The sequence below is a fragment of the Neolamprologus brichardi genome, chromosome 16, assembly GCF_056152115.1.
Source record: "Neolamprologus brichardi isolate AB-2024 chromosome 16, ASM5615211v1, whole genome shotgun sequence".
Lineage (NCBI taxonomy): Eukaryota > Metazoa > Chordata > Actinopteri > Cichliformes > Cichlidae > Neolamprologus > Neolamprologus brichardi.
The window spans coordinates 10,626,670-10,642,489 of NC_142119.1; the positions used below are offsets into that span (position 1 = coordinate 10,626,670).

Consider the following 15,820-nt stretch of genomic DNA (forward strand, 5'->3'; position numbering starts at 1 on the left):
ATTCAACTTTATTGTCATTGCACATGTCACAGGTACAAGGCAACAAAATGCAGTTTGCATCCATCAAGAAGTGCTTTAGCCATGATATAGATATATTACAATATATATTAGCAATAATATAGGTATGTAAGTATATTACAGAAATGGGTCTATTATGGTATGTTACAATGTACACGGTATAAAGGTATGTTATGAATATGCTATAACTATAAGTATGTACAGGCTATGAACAGGATATAAACATGAAAAACTATACAGAATATGAAATTAAAAAAACTATACAGAAATATGAGATATACAGCTATACACAAATGTGAACTATGCAGGTTATAAACAGTTGTAGAATTAAAAATTATCGTATTGTACAGAATGATGTGAGCTGCATCCACAAAAGAGAGGCCTGAGAGATGATTCCTGTTCAACCTTAAAATTCTATAGGAACCACAAGTACACTTAATATTCCAAAATTCAAATCTGGATTTCAAAGCGAGTCAGTGAAGACAATCAAATATGCTGTCATGACAAAACTCTGTTCAGACAGTGAATGGACTGATTCTTATATAGCGCGTTTTTACTCACCCATATTACTCAAAGTGCTCTATACAACATGTCACATTCACCCAATCAGGCCTTTTTAGGTTATGTAGTATGGGTTAGGGATATTTTGTATGTTGTTTTTGTTTAATAAATCCACCTTTTGGATTATTCCCTGATGTGCCTGAGTTCTGTTATTTAGTGTCACTTTGAAAGGCACACAGCCAGCATTGACATATAATTGTTCTTTCAATTTTTGATAAAGATTACAGTGAATTGAGATGTAACTTGGCCCAGAGATACCGTAGGTCGCCCAGAGTAAGACGGTGTTGAAAGTTGGACATCAACTATTATGGATGATTTTTAATGAATTTTTGAATATGATGCAATATTTAAGTAAGTGTATTGAATTCAATATACATGTCCTTTAATTTCTGAGGAATCTTACAGTAAATCTGGATGAAACTTGGCACACAGGTACAGTAGGTGTCCCAGAGAAGGAATCTGTTGAAAGTTGGACCTCAACTACTAAGGATGATTTTTAATGAATTTTTGAAATTTGACATAATTGTAGTGTATTGACTGTATTGAATTGAATATAAGTTTCCTTTAATTTCTGAGGAATTCTACAGTAAATCTGGATGAAACTTGACACACAGGTACAGTAGGTGTCCCAGAGAAGGAATGTGTTGAAAGTTGGACCTCAACTACTAAGGATGATCTTTAATGAATTTTTGAAATTTGACATAATTGTAGTGTATTGACTGTATTGAATTGAATATAAGTTTCCTTTAATTTCTGAGGAATTCTACAGTAAATCTGGATGAAACTTGACACACAGGTACAGTAGGTGTCCCAGAGAAGGAATCTGTTGAAAGTTGGACCTCAACTACTAAGGATGATTTTTAATGAATTTTTGAAATTTGACATAATTGTAGTGTATTGACTGTATTGCATTGAATATAAGTTTCCTTTAATTTCTGAGGAATTCTACAGTAAATCTGGATGAAACTTGACACACAGGTAGAGTAGGTGTCCCAGAAGAGGAATGTGTTGAAAGTTGGACCTCAACTACTAAGGATGATTTTTAATGAATTTTTGAAATTTGACATAATTGTAGTGTATTGACTGTATTGAATTGAATATAAGTTTCCTTTAATTTCTGAGGAATTCTACAGTAAATCTGGATGAAACTTGACACACAGGTACAGTAGGTGTCCCAGAGAAGGAATGTGTTGAAAGTTGGACCTCAACTACTAAGGATGATTTTTAATGAATTTTTGAAATTTGACATAATTGTAGTGTATTGACTGTATTGAATTGAATATAAGTTTCCTTTAATTTCTGAGGAATTCTACAGTAAATCTGGATGAAACTTGACACACAGGTAGAGTAGGTGTCCCAGAGGAGGGATGTGTTGAAAGTTGGACCTCAACTACTAAGGATGATTTTTAATGAATTTTTGAAATTTGACATAATTGTAGTGTATTGACTGTATTGAATTGAATATAAGTTTCCTTTAATTTCTGAGGAATTCTACAGTAAATCTGGATGAAACTTGACACACAGGTACAGTAGGTGTCCCAGAGAAGGAATCTGTTGAAAGTTGGACCTCAACTACTAAGGATGATTTTTAATGAATTTTTGAAATTTGACATAATTGTAGTGTATTGACTGTATTGCATTGAATATAAGTTTCCTTTAATTTCTGAGGAATTCTACAGTAAATCTGGATGAAACTTGACACACAGGTAGAGTAGGTGTCCCAGAAGAGGAATGTGTTGAAAGTTGGACCTCAACTACTAAGGATGATTTTTAATGAATTTTTGAAATTTGACATAATTGTAGTGTATTGACTGTATTGAATTGAATATAAGTTTCCTTTAATTTCTGAGGAATTCTACAGTAAATCTGGATGAAACTTGACACACAGGTACAGTAGGTGTCCCAGAGAAGGAATCTGTTGAAAGTTGGACCTCAACTACTAAGGATGATTTTTAATGAATTTTTGAAATTTGACATAATTGTAGTGTATTGACTGTATTGCATTGAATATAAGTTTCCTTTAATTTCTGAGGAATTCTACAGTAAATCTGGATGAAACTTGACACACAGGTAGAGTAGGTGTCCCAGAAGAGGAATGTGTTGAAAGTTGGACCTCAACTACTAAGGATGATTTTTAATGAATTTTTGAAATTTGACATAATTGTAGTGTATTGACTGTATTGCATTGAATATAAGTTTCCTTTAATTTCTGAGGAATTTTACAGTAAATCTGGATGAAACTTGGCACACAGGCATAGTAGGTGTCCCAGAAGAGGAATGTGTTGAAAGTTGGACCTCAACTACTAAGGATGATTTTTAATGAATTTGTGAAATTTGACATAATTGTAGTGTATTGACTGTATTGCATTGAATATAAGTTTCCTTTAATTTCTGAGGAATTCTACAGTAAATCTGGATGAAACTTGGCACACAGGTACAGTAGGTGTCCCAGAGAAGGAATGTGTTGAAAGTTGGACCTCAACTACTAAGGATGATTTTTAATGAATTTTTGAAATTTGACATAATTGTAGTGTATTGACTGTATTGCATTGAATATAAGTTTCCTTTAATTTCTGAGGAATTCTACAGTAAATCTGGATGAAACTTGGCACACAGGTACAGTAGGTGGCCCAGAGAAGGAATCTGTTGAAAGTTGGACCTCAACTACTAAGGATGATTTTTAATGAATTTTTGAAATTTGACATAATTGTAGTGTATTGACTGTATTGAATTGAATATAAGTTTCCTTTAATTTCTGAGGAATTCTACAGTAAATCTGGATGAAACTTGGCACACAGGTAGAGTAGGTGTCCCAGAGGAGGAATGTGTTGAAAGTTGGACCTCAACTACTAAGGATGATTTTTAATGAATTTTTGAAATTTGACATAATTGTAGTGTATTGACTGTATTGCATTGAATATAAGTTTCCTTTAATTTCTGAGGAATTCTACAGTAAATCTGGATGAAACTTGGCACACAGGTACAGTAGGTGTCCCAGAGGAGGGATGTGTTGAAAGTTGGACCTCAACTACTAAGGATGATTTTTAATGAATTTTTGAAATTTGACATAATTGTAGTGTATTGACTGTATTGCATTGAATATAAGTTTCCTTTAATTTCTGAGGAATTCTACAGTAAATCTGGATGAAACTTGACACACAGGTAGAGTAGGTGTCCCAGAAGAGGAATGTGTTGAAAGTTGGACCTCAACTACTAAGGATGATTTTTAATGAATTTTTGAAATTTGACATAATTGTAGTGTATTGACTGTATTGAATTGAATATAAGTTTCCTTTAATTTCTGAGGAATTCTACAGTAAATCTGGATGAAACTTGACACACAGGTACAGTAGGTGTCCCAGAGAAGGAATGTGTTGAAAGTTGGACCTCAACTACTAAGGATGATTTTTAATGAATTTTTGAAATTTGACATAATTGTAGTGTATTGACTGTATTGCATTGAATATAAGTTTCCTTTAATTTCTGAGGAATTCTACAGTAAATCTGGATGAAACTTGACACACAGGTAGAGTAGGTGTCCCAGAAGAGGAATGTGTTGAAAGTTGGACCTCAACTACTAAGGATGATTTTTAATGAATCTTTGAAATTTGACATAATTGTAGTGTATTGACTGTATTGAATTGAATATAAGTTTCCTTTAATTTCTGAGGAATTCTACAGTAAATCTGGATGAAACTTGGCACACAGGTAGAGTAGGTGTCCCAGAGAAGGAATCTGTTGAAAGTTGGACCTCAACTACTAAGGATGATTTTTAATGAATTTTTGAAATTTGACATAATTGTAGTGTATTGACTGTATTGCATTGAATATAAGTTTCCTTTAATTTCTGAGGAATTCTACAGTAAATCTGGATGAAACTTGGCACACAGGTACAGTAGGTGTCCCAGAGAAGGAATGTGTTGAAAGTTGGACCTCAACTACTAAGGATGATTTTTAATGAATTTTTGAAATTTGACATAATTGTAGTGTATTGACTGTATTGCATTGAATATAAGTTTCCTTTAATTTCTGAGGAATTCTACAGTAAATCTGGATGAAACTTGGCACACAGGTAGAGTAGGTGTCCCAGAGGAGGAATGTGTTGAAAGTTGGACCTCAACTACTAAGGATGATTTTTAATGAATTTTTGAAATTTGACATAATTGTAGTGTATTGACTGTATTGCATTGAATATAAGTTTCCTTTAATTTCTGAGGAATTCTACAGTAAATCTGGATGAAACTTGGCACACAGGTACAGTAGGTGTCCCAGAGAAGGAATGTGTTGAAAGTTGGACCTCAACTACTAAGGATGATTTTTAATGAATTTTTGTAATAGACATAATTGTAGTGTATTGACTGTATTGCATTGAATATAAGTTTCCTTTAATTTCTGAGGAATTCTACAGTAAATCTGGATGAAACTTGGCACACAGGTAGAGTAGGTGTCCCAGAGGAGGGATGTGTTGAAAGTTGGACCTCAACTACTAAGGATGATTTTTAATGAATTTTTGTAATTGACATAATTGCATTGACTGTATTGGGCTGTTCCATCGTAATGTGTGCGCACGCGTGCGCGTGTGCGCGTGCGCGGGTCTAGGCTTTCAATCGGGATATAAAGCGAAAAGGCGCTACCGTAAAGACTGGTGTAAAAGCGCAAGAAAATTTATGCGGCGGATAAGAGGCGGCTGGCTTGACCGCGGCTCACAAATGACGGCTCACTTTACCGCGGTGATCATAGCCGTTGTGATATACAGATGAAATGTAATTGACTTGAATTGATATTAGTTGGTATTATTCACTGTACTCGAGTGGTAGAGCTGGTTTTGTCTGAATCGTTTCTTGTAACATATGTGCTTTAACTCACTAGCAGTAAGTTTGAGAATACTGTAGCACAAACATATTGTTGTATAATAGATATACAGTCTAGCTGTTCAACTGAAAATGATGTCTGCAGCTATAACAAACTTAAAATAGACTGTTTAGGGCTTAGAGGCATGTACAGAATAAGATTACTTTAAGTACTTCATCCACTTATTGGTGAGAGAGAAAAAAAAGAATACTTGAGCCTTCAGGCACCTGAGAAAACATATCAAACATGAGGTAGTTTTCAAGGCTGTGATGGTACATTACATCTCCAAACAGACACATGCTCGCATTCAGCACACAGAAAATTAGACAGATTAGCCAAAGCAGGTCGAGACAAACAAGCAAGCAGCTGAAAAAAGAGACAGTTGCTGTAGACGGTACATGGCTGGAGGTGTATGCTTCTGTGTAGATTTCAAGTAACTGCCTGCTGTGGCCCATTAAACATGTGATTCTTACCTAGATAAAGAGTGTGTTTGTTTGTGTGTGTGTGTCTGTGTGTTAGTGTTAAAGTGATGTGCTTCTCAGAGAAAGCAGAGAGAAGGAGATGATAGCAGCTCTGACTGCCTCTTTGTCACACTTTGTGACTTTATGACGGGCAATTGTGGCTCAAAAGTTGGGATTTCGCCTTATAATCAGAAGGTTGCCGGTTCGAGCCCCAGCTTGGACAGTCTCGGTCGTTGTGTCCTTGGGCAAGACACTTCACCTGTTGCCTACTGGTGGTGGTCAGAGGGCCTGGTGACGCCAGTGTCCGGCAGCCTTGCCTCTGTCAGTGCGCCCCAGGGTGGCTGTGGCTACAATGTAGCTTGCCATCACCAATGTGTGAATGTGTGGATGACTGGTTGTGTAAAGCACTTTGGGGTCCTTAGGGACTAGTAAAGTGCTATACAAATACAGGCCCTTTCTTTACAGAAGCTCTCCATCAAACAGATTTCTCTGCATCACTGCCACCATCTTGCTCATGCAAACTCCTTAAGTAAACTTGCATATTGTAATTCTTTTACTGTTGAAGCTGTAATCAGTGTTTTGGTAGAGCCCATCTGCAATGTCGGTTGGCAGATACTGATATCACCATGTGTTTTTTTTTTTTTTTCAAATACATTGCAGCAATGACTGTTGTATTCTGAGAACTTTGTGCAATACATGTGGTAAAGTTTGCATTATTATTGAACAGACGGTGTTGTTGAGTCTTGCACTGTCTTCATTGTAAGCTGCTGTTTGTAAAATACATATATATTTGTTTCCCTTTTCCAGTGTTGGGGAGTAACGGGATACATGTACCGCCGTTGCGTATTTAAAATACAAAATATGAGTAACTGTATTCCGTTACAGTTACCGTTTAAAAAGGTGGTATTTAGAATACAGTTACTTTGTTGAAATAAATGGATTACACGGGGGTACTTCCCTGTTTCATATTGTCGCGGGTCAGGACTGATTCGGTTTTGTTTGACAGCTAGTTCTGTTTCCTCCAGGCGGCAGCGTTATGGTTGCCATGGTTACAGGGTGACGCTCTCTCTCTGCGTGTTTCCTGGGTGAGAGAGCTCCGTTTTGTTGTTGTTGTTGTTGTTGTTGTGCTAAGTTAACAGGCAGAATGCATCAGCTCTAAAGAATGTAGCCTCATGGGCAGTGTATTCCGTGCTGCAGGGAGAATGGACTGCCATACACGTTATGTGTCTGTGAGCGGAAGGAGGGAGAAAAAGGCAGTGGAAAAGTATGAGTTATCACCTAGCAGAAACGGGAACTGGAAGCATGTAAATATAATAATAACCACTGCAGCCAAGAAGAATACCTGAGGAGCCCAGTTGTAAGTAAGCTATTAAGACTCGACTGTACGCTGTGTTCGTGTTTTCCTCTGAAACAATAAGTTCCGTTGGAGCAGCCTTTCAACACCTCTCTTTGTCTCTGGCAAGCAAAGTTGACCCAGACAACAAAGTAAAGCTATTTTTCGGCTAAGAACCCGACACGGAACCCGCCATATTAGTCAGAGGTCCCTTTACTACGGTTTGGAGCCGCGGACCTTCAGTAATAGTAATAAATCACAGCAATAGTACATTCATGTAATTGTAAAAAGCATGATAACATATTAAGTAATCCAAAGTATTCAGAATACATTACTCTCATCGACGAACACAGCGGAATACGTTACAGAATACATTTTGGGGCATGTATTCTGTAATCTGTAATGGAATACGTTTTAAAAATAACCTTCCCAACACTGCCCTTTTCATTGTAAGTCTAACCAACTATACATGCCGTAATCTCTCCTGATATGTCAACATTGAGACTGCAAAAAATTAGATGCCTTTCTGAATAAAGCAATAATATAAAAATGCTTTCAGCAGACAATGACTGCACTGGCTTAAATGTAAAATAACCAATGACAACTACGCCTTATAAAACTGTATATTTTCAGAAGATAGGAAACATAGGGCAACTCTCTCTCTGTAGAAGACCATGTTACATTGGTATGGTATTCATTCAAAGACAATATCTGATGATGTTAGCATGTACAGGCGTGCTAAAAAGGAAGTACTAAAACCGAGTAAACAATGTAATTCAACAGCTTGCAGAAACACTTTTAGAAGGAGCAACTTCAAGTTGCTTGAAGTGCTTGTTTTCTAATTCCATCAGTTTCTCACATTATTGCAGAGGGATTTTGGCCCACTCTTCTCAACAGTGTTGATTCAGTTCATTGAGGTTTGTAAGCATTTGTTTATGAGCAACCCTCTTATAGTCCTACTAAAATATTTTAGTTGGGTGTTGTTGAGCTTCAAATCATTGTCCTGTTTGGCCAAGCTGTATCTGTCAGACAGACAGTCTTACATTTGACTTTAGAATAATTTGTTATAAAGAGGAGTTCATGGGTGACTTTATGACTGCAAGGTACAGATGTCCTGTAGCTGCAAAACAAACCTAAAGCTTGACAATGTGTATGAGGTGTTTGTGCTGAGATGCTGAGTTTGGTTTTTGCCTAACGTGGTGCTGTGCATTACGGCCAAACATCTGGCCACTTTGGTCATGTCTGTTCTTCCAAACAATTCATGCTTGTTAAGTCTTTTTTAATTGTATAAAACTTTTTTAAAAAGTAACAACTTGCTAACTGAGACCTGTAGAGCCTGATGTGTAGTTCTTGGGTTGAATTTGCTTGGAAGATTGGTTTTATATAGCTTCCACTTGTCAACAACTTTAAATGATGGACTTCAAATTGTTTGGAATTAGCCTTATAACTCTTCTCAGACTGATTGGCAGCAAAGTTTTTCTCTTTAAGTCTTTGCTTTGTATCTCCTACATACGATTGTGTTGAAAAAACCTGAACTCCAGACCAGCAAACCCCTGCTTTTATAGAGTGCTTAATACTTTTTCATAGACTGCTTCTGCATTTTAGCTTCATTTTGATGTGTCACATATTGTTGTTCATCTGAGGCTGTACTTTTCAGAATTTAAAACCTGCTAAGGAACAGATGATTTTTGTTAAGTCCTGATATCTAAAACCTTCAAATGAAAAGAGTATGCAGTTTCTTTTTGCCATAACTGTAAATGTGTTTTCCTTCATCCCCACTTTTCAAGCCTCTCTGGAACAAAAAAATAGTTTTATTCAGGTAAGCTTGAGATCTGGATCCAATCCAATCCACAACTTTACTGATTTGCCTCATTTTCACTGCTGCCATCGCATCTCTTTCAGAGAAAAAGCTATAAAAGCGATTGTGAACAGCAAACCAAAGTCATTAGGATCTGGAGATTGTTAATGTCACACACAGTGTTGTGTCAGTCAACCTTGTGGATGCCGTTACTATTCTTTTGTGTGATTTGAAATTTTATTGACTTTTATTGACACGCTTAAACGTAACTTCTGTTGGCTTCACAAATAATATGCAGCATTTAAACACATGTAAGTCTAATTTGTGACTAACTGTGTAGCATAAGCAGTGCAGTATCACATTATGAGAGTCTGCTATACAGTGACGCAGTCTGCTGGTGGTGCTGGAGACAAGGCCGTCTTCGGAGCCAAACCGCTATTGTGCTAAGTGCCTTTTTTATGCAAGATAAATCATTCTTAAACTTGTGAACTTCCTGAGATGCTGCAGCGAAGCAGCCTCCTCAGCCTGTCAAAAGCCTTTGCTTCATCCACAATCCCCCCGCTGTATCGCCGGGGACCTAATTCTGCCTGCAGGATGTGTGTGTGCTTAGGTTCGCCTGTCTTTGTGAGGACATTTTTCTCAGGTCCTCATTCCTTTATCAGGCTCTTTCACGGTTAAGATGTGGTTTAAGGGATCAGTTCGGGGTCTAGGTTAAAGGTTCGTTTCTTTGGAAATGACTGTGCATCTTTGTGCTCTGATATGTGAGAATCATCCATCTTCATTTACTTTAAACACGTGTCCTATATGCTCTACACATGTAAATCTTCAGTGCAGCGGTATTTGATTGGCTGCCTCCTCAGTGCTGAGACCGTGCCAGTGACACAAACAAAACCGATCTGTTCTGATGAGGCCTGCAGCAAAGGCAAACATTTTCACTGAAACTGCAAATATTGTCCAATCATCACATTTATAATTAAGATTTATGACTGCAGCGAGAAAAGTGTACATTTTGGAATTTAACTCGCGGCCTCCCTCAACCGCACGTCGTAGTGTGCGGTCATTAATGAAAAGTCATCGATATGATTGTGTCTCAATTAAAGCAGGATGTGTTGCGGGGCTCAGCTGGTTTCCTGGTGTCAGATGTGAATAATGGTGATTACTGCAGAGCAGAGTGGGCTGACAGAGAGAGAGTGAGGGCAACGTGTTCAGCATGTCAAACATTTTGAATCCTACATCAAAGATACAGTCTACTCCTGACAAATGCAGCTTTGAGATAGGACGACCTTTTATAGTTCTCTAAAGACACATAACCTTTTTTCAACATATTTATAGAAACCATCATTCTTGTTGTTGGGTGATTTAAACATTACCTGCTTAATGAGTCCAAAGCACATGTGGGTTATTTTTCACGTGTCAGTAATAATTACAGACAGAAGGACCTTCTTTTCCCTCTATTGACTGCTGCTCTCATAATTTAAACACCAGCTCAGTGTAAAATGTGGAAAAACCAAGGAAATGGAAATCTTTCTGCTGTTCTGACAGATGGAAACATGCCAGCACCAACATATAGGTCATTAATTAACCCACCAAAGATGAGCCTCAGCAGAGTCAGACCTCATTAAAGCACATCTAATATGCCACTGGAGTGCCACTAACTCTGGTTGCTGTTGTACACAAAAACACAAACTGTAAATAAAAGATGGAAGTAGCCCATTTGGAAGTTTGCTTACATTTAGCATTTTGTCCATTGCCATCTTTATATGTTGAAACTGGACGTAAGCAAGGAGTTGATCTGGCTGAGAGTCGACTAGTCAGTGATGAAGCAATGGCATAAAGTGCATCCTGCTTTAGAATCTATTTTACTCTAAATGGATCTTGAATTTACTAAATGAATGTCATGGTGTGTTCAGGAAGACTTTAAAATATCAACTGAAACTGTAAACTCTTTACAAATTTGTTTTCTAATGTCATTAATCATTGAACAATAAATTCATAGAAATATATAATTTCAAAACTACTTCCTGGTTTTTTGAGGCACTTCCTACTTGACTTTTCAGATCTGAAGGTTAGGTCTATCTTAATTATCTCTGGTTTACCTTAACACTGACAAGAAAAAAAGCAAACTTGTTTTAAAGTCTTTCCCTTTATAAATTTAAATGTAGTTTATTTGCTTTCTGTTTCTTTTTCTGTTAGTCCAGATAAAATGACATCCCCAATAATGAGTTAAATTACCAAGAACCAAAATGTTGCTCCGCACTTCCCCTGTGACACTAATTGGACCAGTGGAGGCTAGTTAGCATTGCTTGCTAACCTTCCCTTTCTTAATGGCAGTGCATACTGGGGTCTCCAGCCATCAGTGACCCATAGCATAGTAAATTAGTAAAGAAAATAGCTGGCTGGTCCTTCGCGATCAAAATGTAATTTTCTAGAGTGTTCTATTTAAATGGCAGAATAATTAGGTTAAATGAATCAATAGAGTGCCATAAGCAGAGGCAAAATGCATTGATACACATTAAAAACACAGCTTATAGCTGTACCACCCTGAGCACACCCATCCCATCTGATCTCAGAAGCTAAGGAGGGTCAGTCCTGCTTAGTATTTGGATGGGAGACCCACTGGGAACACCAGGTACTGTAAGCTTGGGGTGGCTGGAGAGCAGGTCATCTGCTAATTGGAGAGTTTATGGTTTGATCCTTGGCTGCTCCAGTCTTTGGCAAAATACTAACTCCAACTTGGTCTTTGATGCTTCCGTCATAGAGTGAATGTTATATTGAAAGCACTTAAGCATAGAAAAATGCTGACGTGAGTGACGCAAGTTGTATAAAGTGTATTGAGTGCTCCAGGAGAGTAGAAAAGCACTATGTAAGAATCCATTTACCGTTCAAAACCCAAACATTTCAACCAAGAGCTAAAACTTTAAATTCTATACATATACGTTATGCAGTAAATGCAGCAAAGGGGAAAAATGTAAACTGCAACACATCGTCTTTGGATTGTGTCTGCACAAAATCTCATTGCATCCTGGCTTATAGTTGTTGATATAGCTCAATGTGGACCAAAGTGGTGGGTTGACTGAAATTTATACTGAATAAGAAAAGCATAATTATAGAAACGGCCACAGTGGGTGTCAAGACTCAGGAACAATGGTGCTGTTGTTGCTTTGCATGATTCCTGCTTGTAATTGGTATGGATGCAGCTGAAAAACCAGCCTGTCACACAGAAATGTGGGATTTGTTCAGCGTCACCGAGCGCTGTCAGTTTGTTCCTCTGATGTTCTCCGTGTGGCGCCGACAGCTCGGCTCAGCGCAGGGGTGGGAAACTGTTAATGAGCGAGATGCCGGCCCACTAACAACACACATAAAGGGCGCGAGTGTGTGTCTGTGTGCGTATTAACCAGCGAGAGAGGAGTTCATATCGCAGTTCTGTGTGTTTTCTAAGATTAGAAACTGCTGCTTAAGTGTCAGTATATGTGTGTGTACGTGTGTGTGTGCTTTAAGCTTCTTTTCTTGGTAGAAAGTCAGCTGGGATTGGAGCATTTCTTCCTAATTGCCTAAAGATTTCTCTGCTCTTGCATCAACTTTGGCTTAGTGATTCATTTCCAGTCTCAAGGATTTTTTTTAGGACTTTGCCATGTTTCAAAGTCCTTAACTTCCGTTTTTTTTGTATTTCACAGGTGGACTGTGACTGTGGCTTGGAGTGGATGGGCCCCTGTGTTCTCCCAGCCAATAATCCATCCCTCCATCTTACCGTCAGCCGGAGGAAAGATCTGATGACAGGACTGCAGAGAGTGGAGAGAAAAGACCCCCTGCTATGGCCAGTGGTACATATTGAATTTACTGTACTTTCTGAAGATAGGCCAACTTTGTTAGGCCATGTTTTTTCTTCTGTGTGTGTATATGTATATATGTTTTTTCCTTTTTTTGCAAGAAAGGAGAGGAAAAACTTTGACAGGATTCTGTTGGGAAAGTTTCCCAGAGATAGCATAAATCCACGTGGAAGACAGTCCTCCTTGTTGAAGCCTTTTCTCCACATTTGTATGCCTGATCTGTCAGTTACAGGGGATTGAAAGTATCAAAATAACTTCCTCTGACCATTTCTGAGTTCATCTTCTGTGACAGCAATACTCGGCTGTTTGACATATTTTGTCCCCGGTTGTGCTCTGCAGTCTCCTTTTGTTATCGTGAATGGATCTATTTTCTGCAGCAGAATTTATCACAGGAGCCTTCAGGAACACCTGCAGCTAAAACTTTGCTAAGTTAACACTCAAAGTGTGCCGGCTGATTCTGAAAGACTCGTTATAAAACACTTGTTGTAGTGTAAAACACTTATTGAGCTAAGCTTAATACATCGCTTTCTGTACAAGACACAGTCACACTGGTAGCTTATTGAAAAGCAATATTGAATTTTGTAATATGAGCCGTCCCCACTTTTTAAAACCTTTTCCCAGAAAATATTACCTTCTCATTTAATGCAGTTTCATCCTGTATTGCATTCAATGTGTTTTTCTTGTTTCTGCTACAGCAGCTGATGGTGTAGGCAACCTGGGTGCTGAGCAGAACCACATTAGTGTTCCTGTCGCTGATCATGGAGCCTGGGCCACAGCCATGAACAACCTGGGCATCATGCCCATGGGCATCAGCGGGCAGCAGCTGGTTTCAGGTACCCTCTACTCTCAACTTTACAAAATTTATTCCATTGGCCAACATATATATATATATATATATATATATATATATATATATATATATATATATATATACACACACACACAATATAAAAGAACCACTGTTTTCAGCAGGTGTTTTATAGCAGGGGTGTTACTACATGTCCCAAGCTGATCCCAAGGATGAATATGAAGGTTGATTTAGGAATATTTTAAAGGGCTGTTTAGATTACCAATAATTAAAAGTTCTTGTCTCATTTGTGTCATTCATTCAAAACAATTACATCAAGTACAATCATGGAAATAAGGAAGCATGTTATCATTTTAGCAGAATTTTAGCAGCTCAGTGTTTTAACCCTATCACCTCTTATGTGAGAAAAAAAACAACAGGTGGCCTGTTAACTAGCAGCACGTTCGTGGTACGAAAACCTCGAGGATGGAGTTAAGTGGATTTTTTAAAAACAGAGTAATCATATAAACACCTGTGAAATATCAGATATCAATATCAGTCGTCGTATTCGCTCTGTAAATATCATGGATATGTGACAGATGTTAAGTAAGGTGAATAAACGTATATGCTGCTCGATCATTTCTGGATCCAGGCCCTGTTTGTCCAATGAATGCATTGGTCTGTATTTGATTGTCTCAGTTTCAGAAGCTCTCAGCAACCATAAATCTGTGGATATGTATATTGCAGGTCTTCATGTAGAAGGTACAAGGGCTGTATTGCTTTAGTTATTACTACTTAATGTTACCTAAAGAGACTCTCAAATTCTCCAGATGGAAATAAAATCACTCACCACACGAGGTAATGTTATGGTCCCACCACTTCCACCAGCACTAAAAAGGTTTGAGTCTGTAAGCCAGATAACAGCCTGTTATCTGGGCCCTGAGAAACAGACTGTACAGTGAGAAAAATTGGAGATGTGAGTTTTGCATATCTGGTGCTGACTGGAAACAACATGAAGGTTCAGGTTGATGTGAGGCAGTGGAAAAGAATCAATATGTTTTGATTAATGAGCAAAATCAAAAAGAGTTGAGAGAGTTGTTCTCTGGATACATCAAAAATTACTGACCATGCCTTTCCATCACTAAACATTTACTGCGCCTCTTTAGTAAATCCCACGTTCTCCTGTGCTTAGAGAAAGTTTTGCACTCATACAAGCTGTTAGTAGATCCTGTCCTTGCCGTGTTATTTCTTGGTAAAAGTAAAAACCTCGATGTATCATTGAACTTTTTTTTTCAAGCCTCAGGGCTCAGAAATATCACTGAATCCGTGTGAATCAGTTCAAAACAAGAAAAACAGGGTGTGCACAAATGTGCACCATAGTTGGCTACAGAGGGGGACGCGGGATGGGAACCATGTGAGGATTGTTGGAAGACCTGCGGCTCAGCGATGGAACTGGTTACTTGATAGGGAGAAAAGCAACCTGAAATGAATTTAGTCATTATTATTTATTTATTCTGGATGAAGCAGTTAGTCGGGCCTGACCTGAACACATGTGCAAACATCTATTTTTTTTGGGTTTGTTTTGTTTAGACTCAATCAATGATGCATACATTTAGCATGAGGACACAATGTCATATAATAACCTGCTACCCCAACAAACCCACCGAGCATGTCAGAACGATAGGATGTTTTTCTAGTATTTCATCCTTTGTGAAATTCTCTTTCACTTGCTTTAAAAAAATCTTTTGGCTTTTATTTAATCTGAAGAAATTTTTGGAAAATACTTGTATTTAATTCTGTTTCAGTAACATATCTAAAACCTAAATGTAACTTCCTGACTGCTTTTATCACTTCTCAGCCAACACTAAATGTACCAGACAGCACTGCTCTGCAGCCTTTCTTTGCTCTCCTATTAATTATCCCCCAACAGATTCTTCCTGTGAATCTTTGGAGCGTTCCTGGACCACAAAGCAGATATTATTCATTATGAACTCTGGACATCTTCTTATAATCTGTGTGTTGTTATAAGAACAGAGTGCTTCTTGCATCAGCAGGCAGAAATTTTCCAGATGTATCAAACTGTGACACTTTGCTAAAGAGGGCAGGGCTGGAAAAAGCATTCGTCTCAATATAAACTGAAACATCTGGACATAATAAATACTGCTGTTTTGTTCTCTCTTTTTT

At 37.8% G+C, this 15,820-nt stretch overlaps 1 protein-coding gene across 3 annotated transcripts in view; it reads left to right on the forward strand.

Annotated features, from left to right (window-relative positions):
* enox1 (ecto-NOX disulfide-thiol exchanger 1) overlaps positions 1–15,820 on the forward strand; it is a 136,053-nt gene that overhangs the window by 76,826 nt on the left and 43,407 nt on the right. For 2 of the 3 annotated variants that reach the window (XM_006806412.3, XM_087829746.1), the window contains exons 3-4: positions 12,697–12,843; positions 13,545–13,682. In XM_006806412.3, coding sequence (XP_006806475.2) covers positions 12,834–12,843; positions 13,545–13,682 — 148 coding nt within the window. In that variant the 5' untranslated portion in view covers positions 12,697–12,833. The remainder of the gene's footprint in view (positions 1–12,696; positions 12,844–13,544; positions 13,683–15,820) is intronic. The other variant, XM_006806413.3, reaches the window with a different exon arrangement.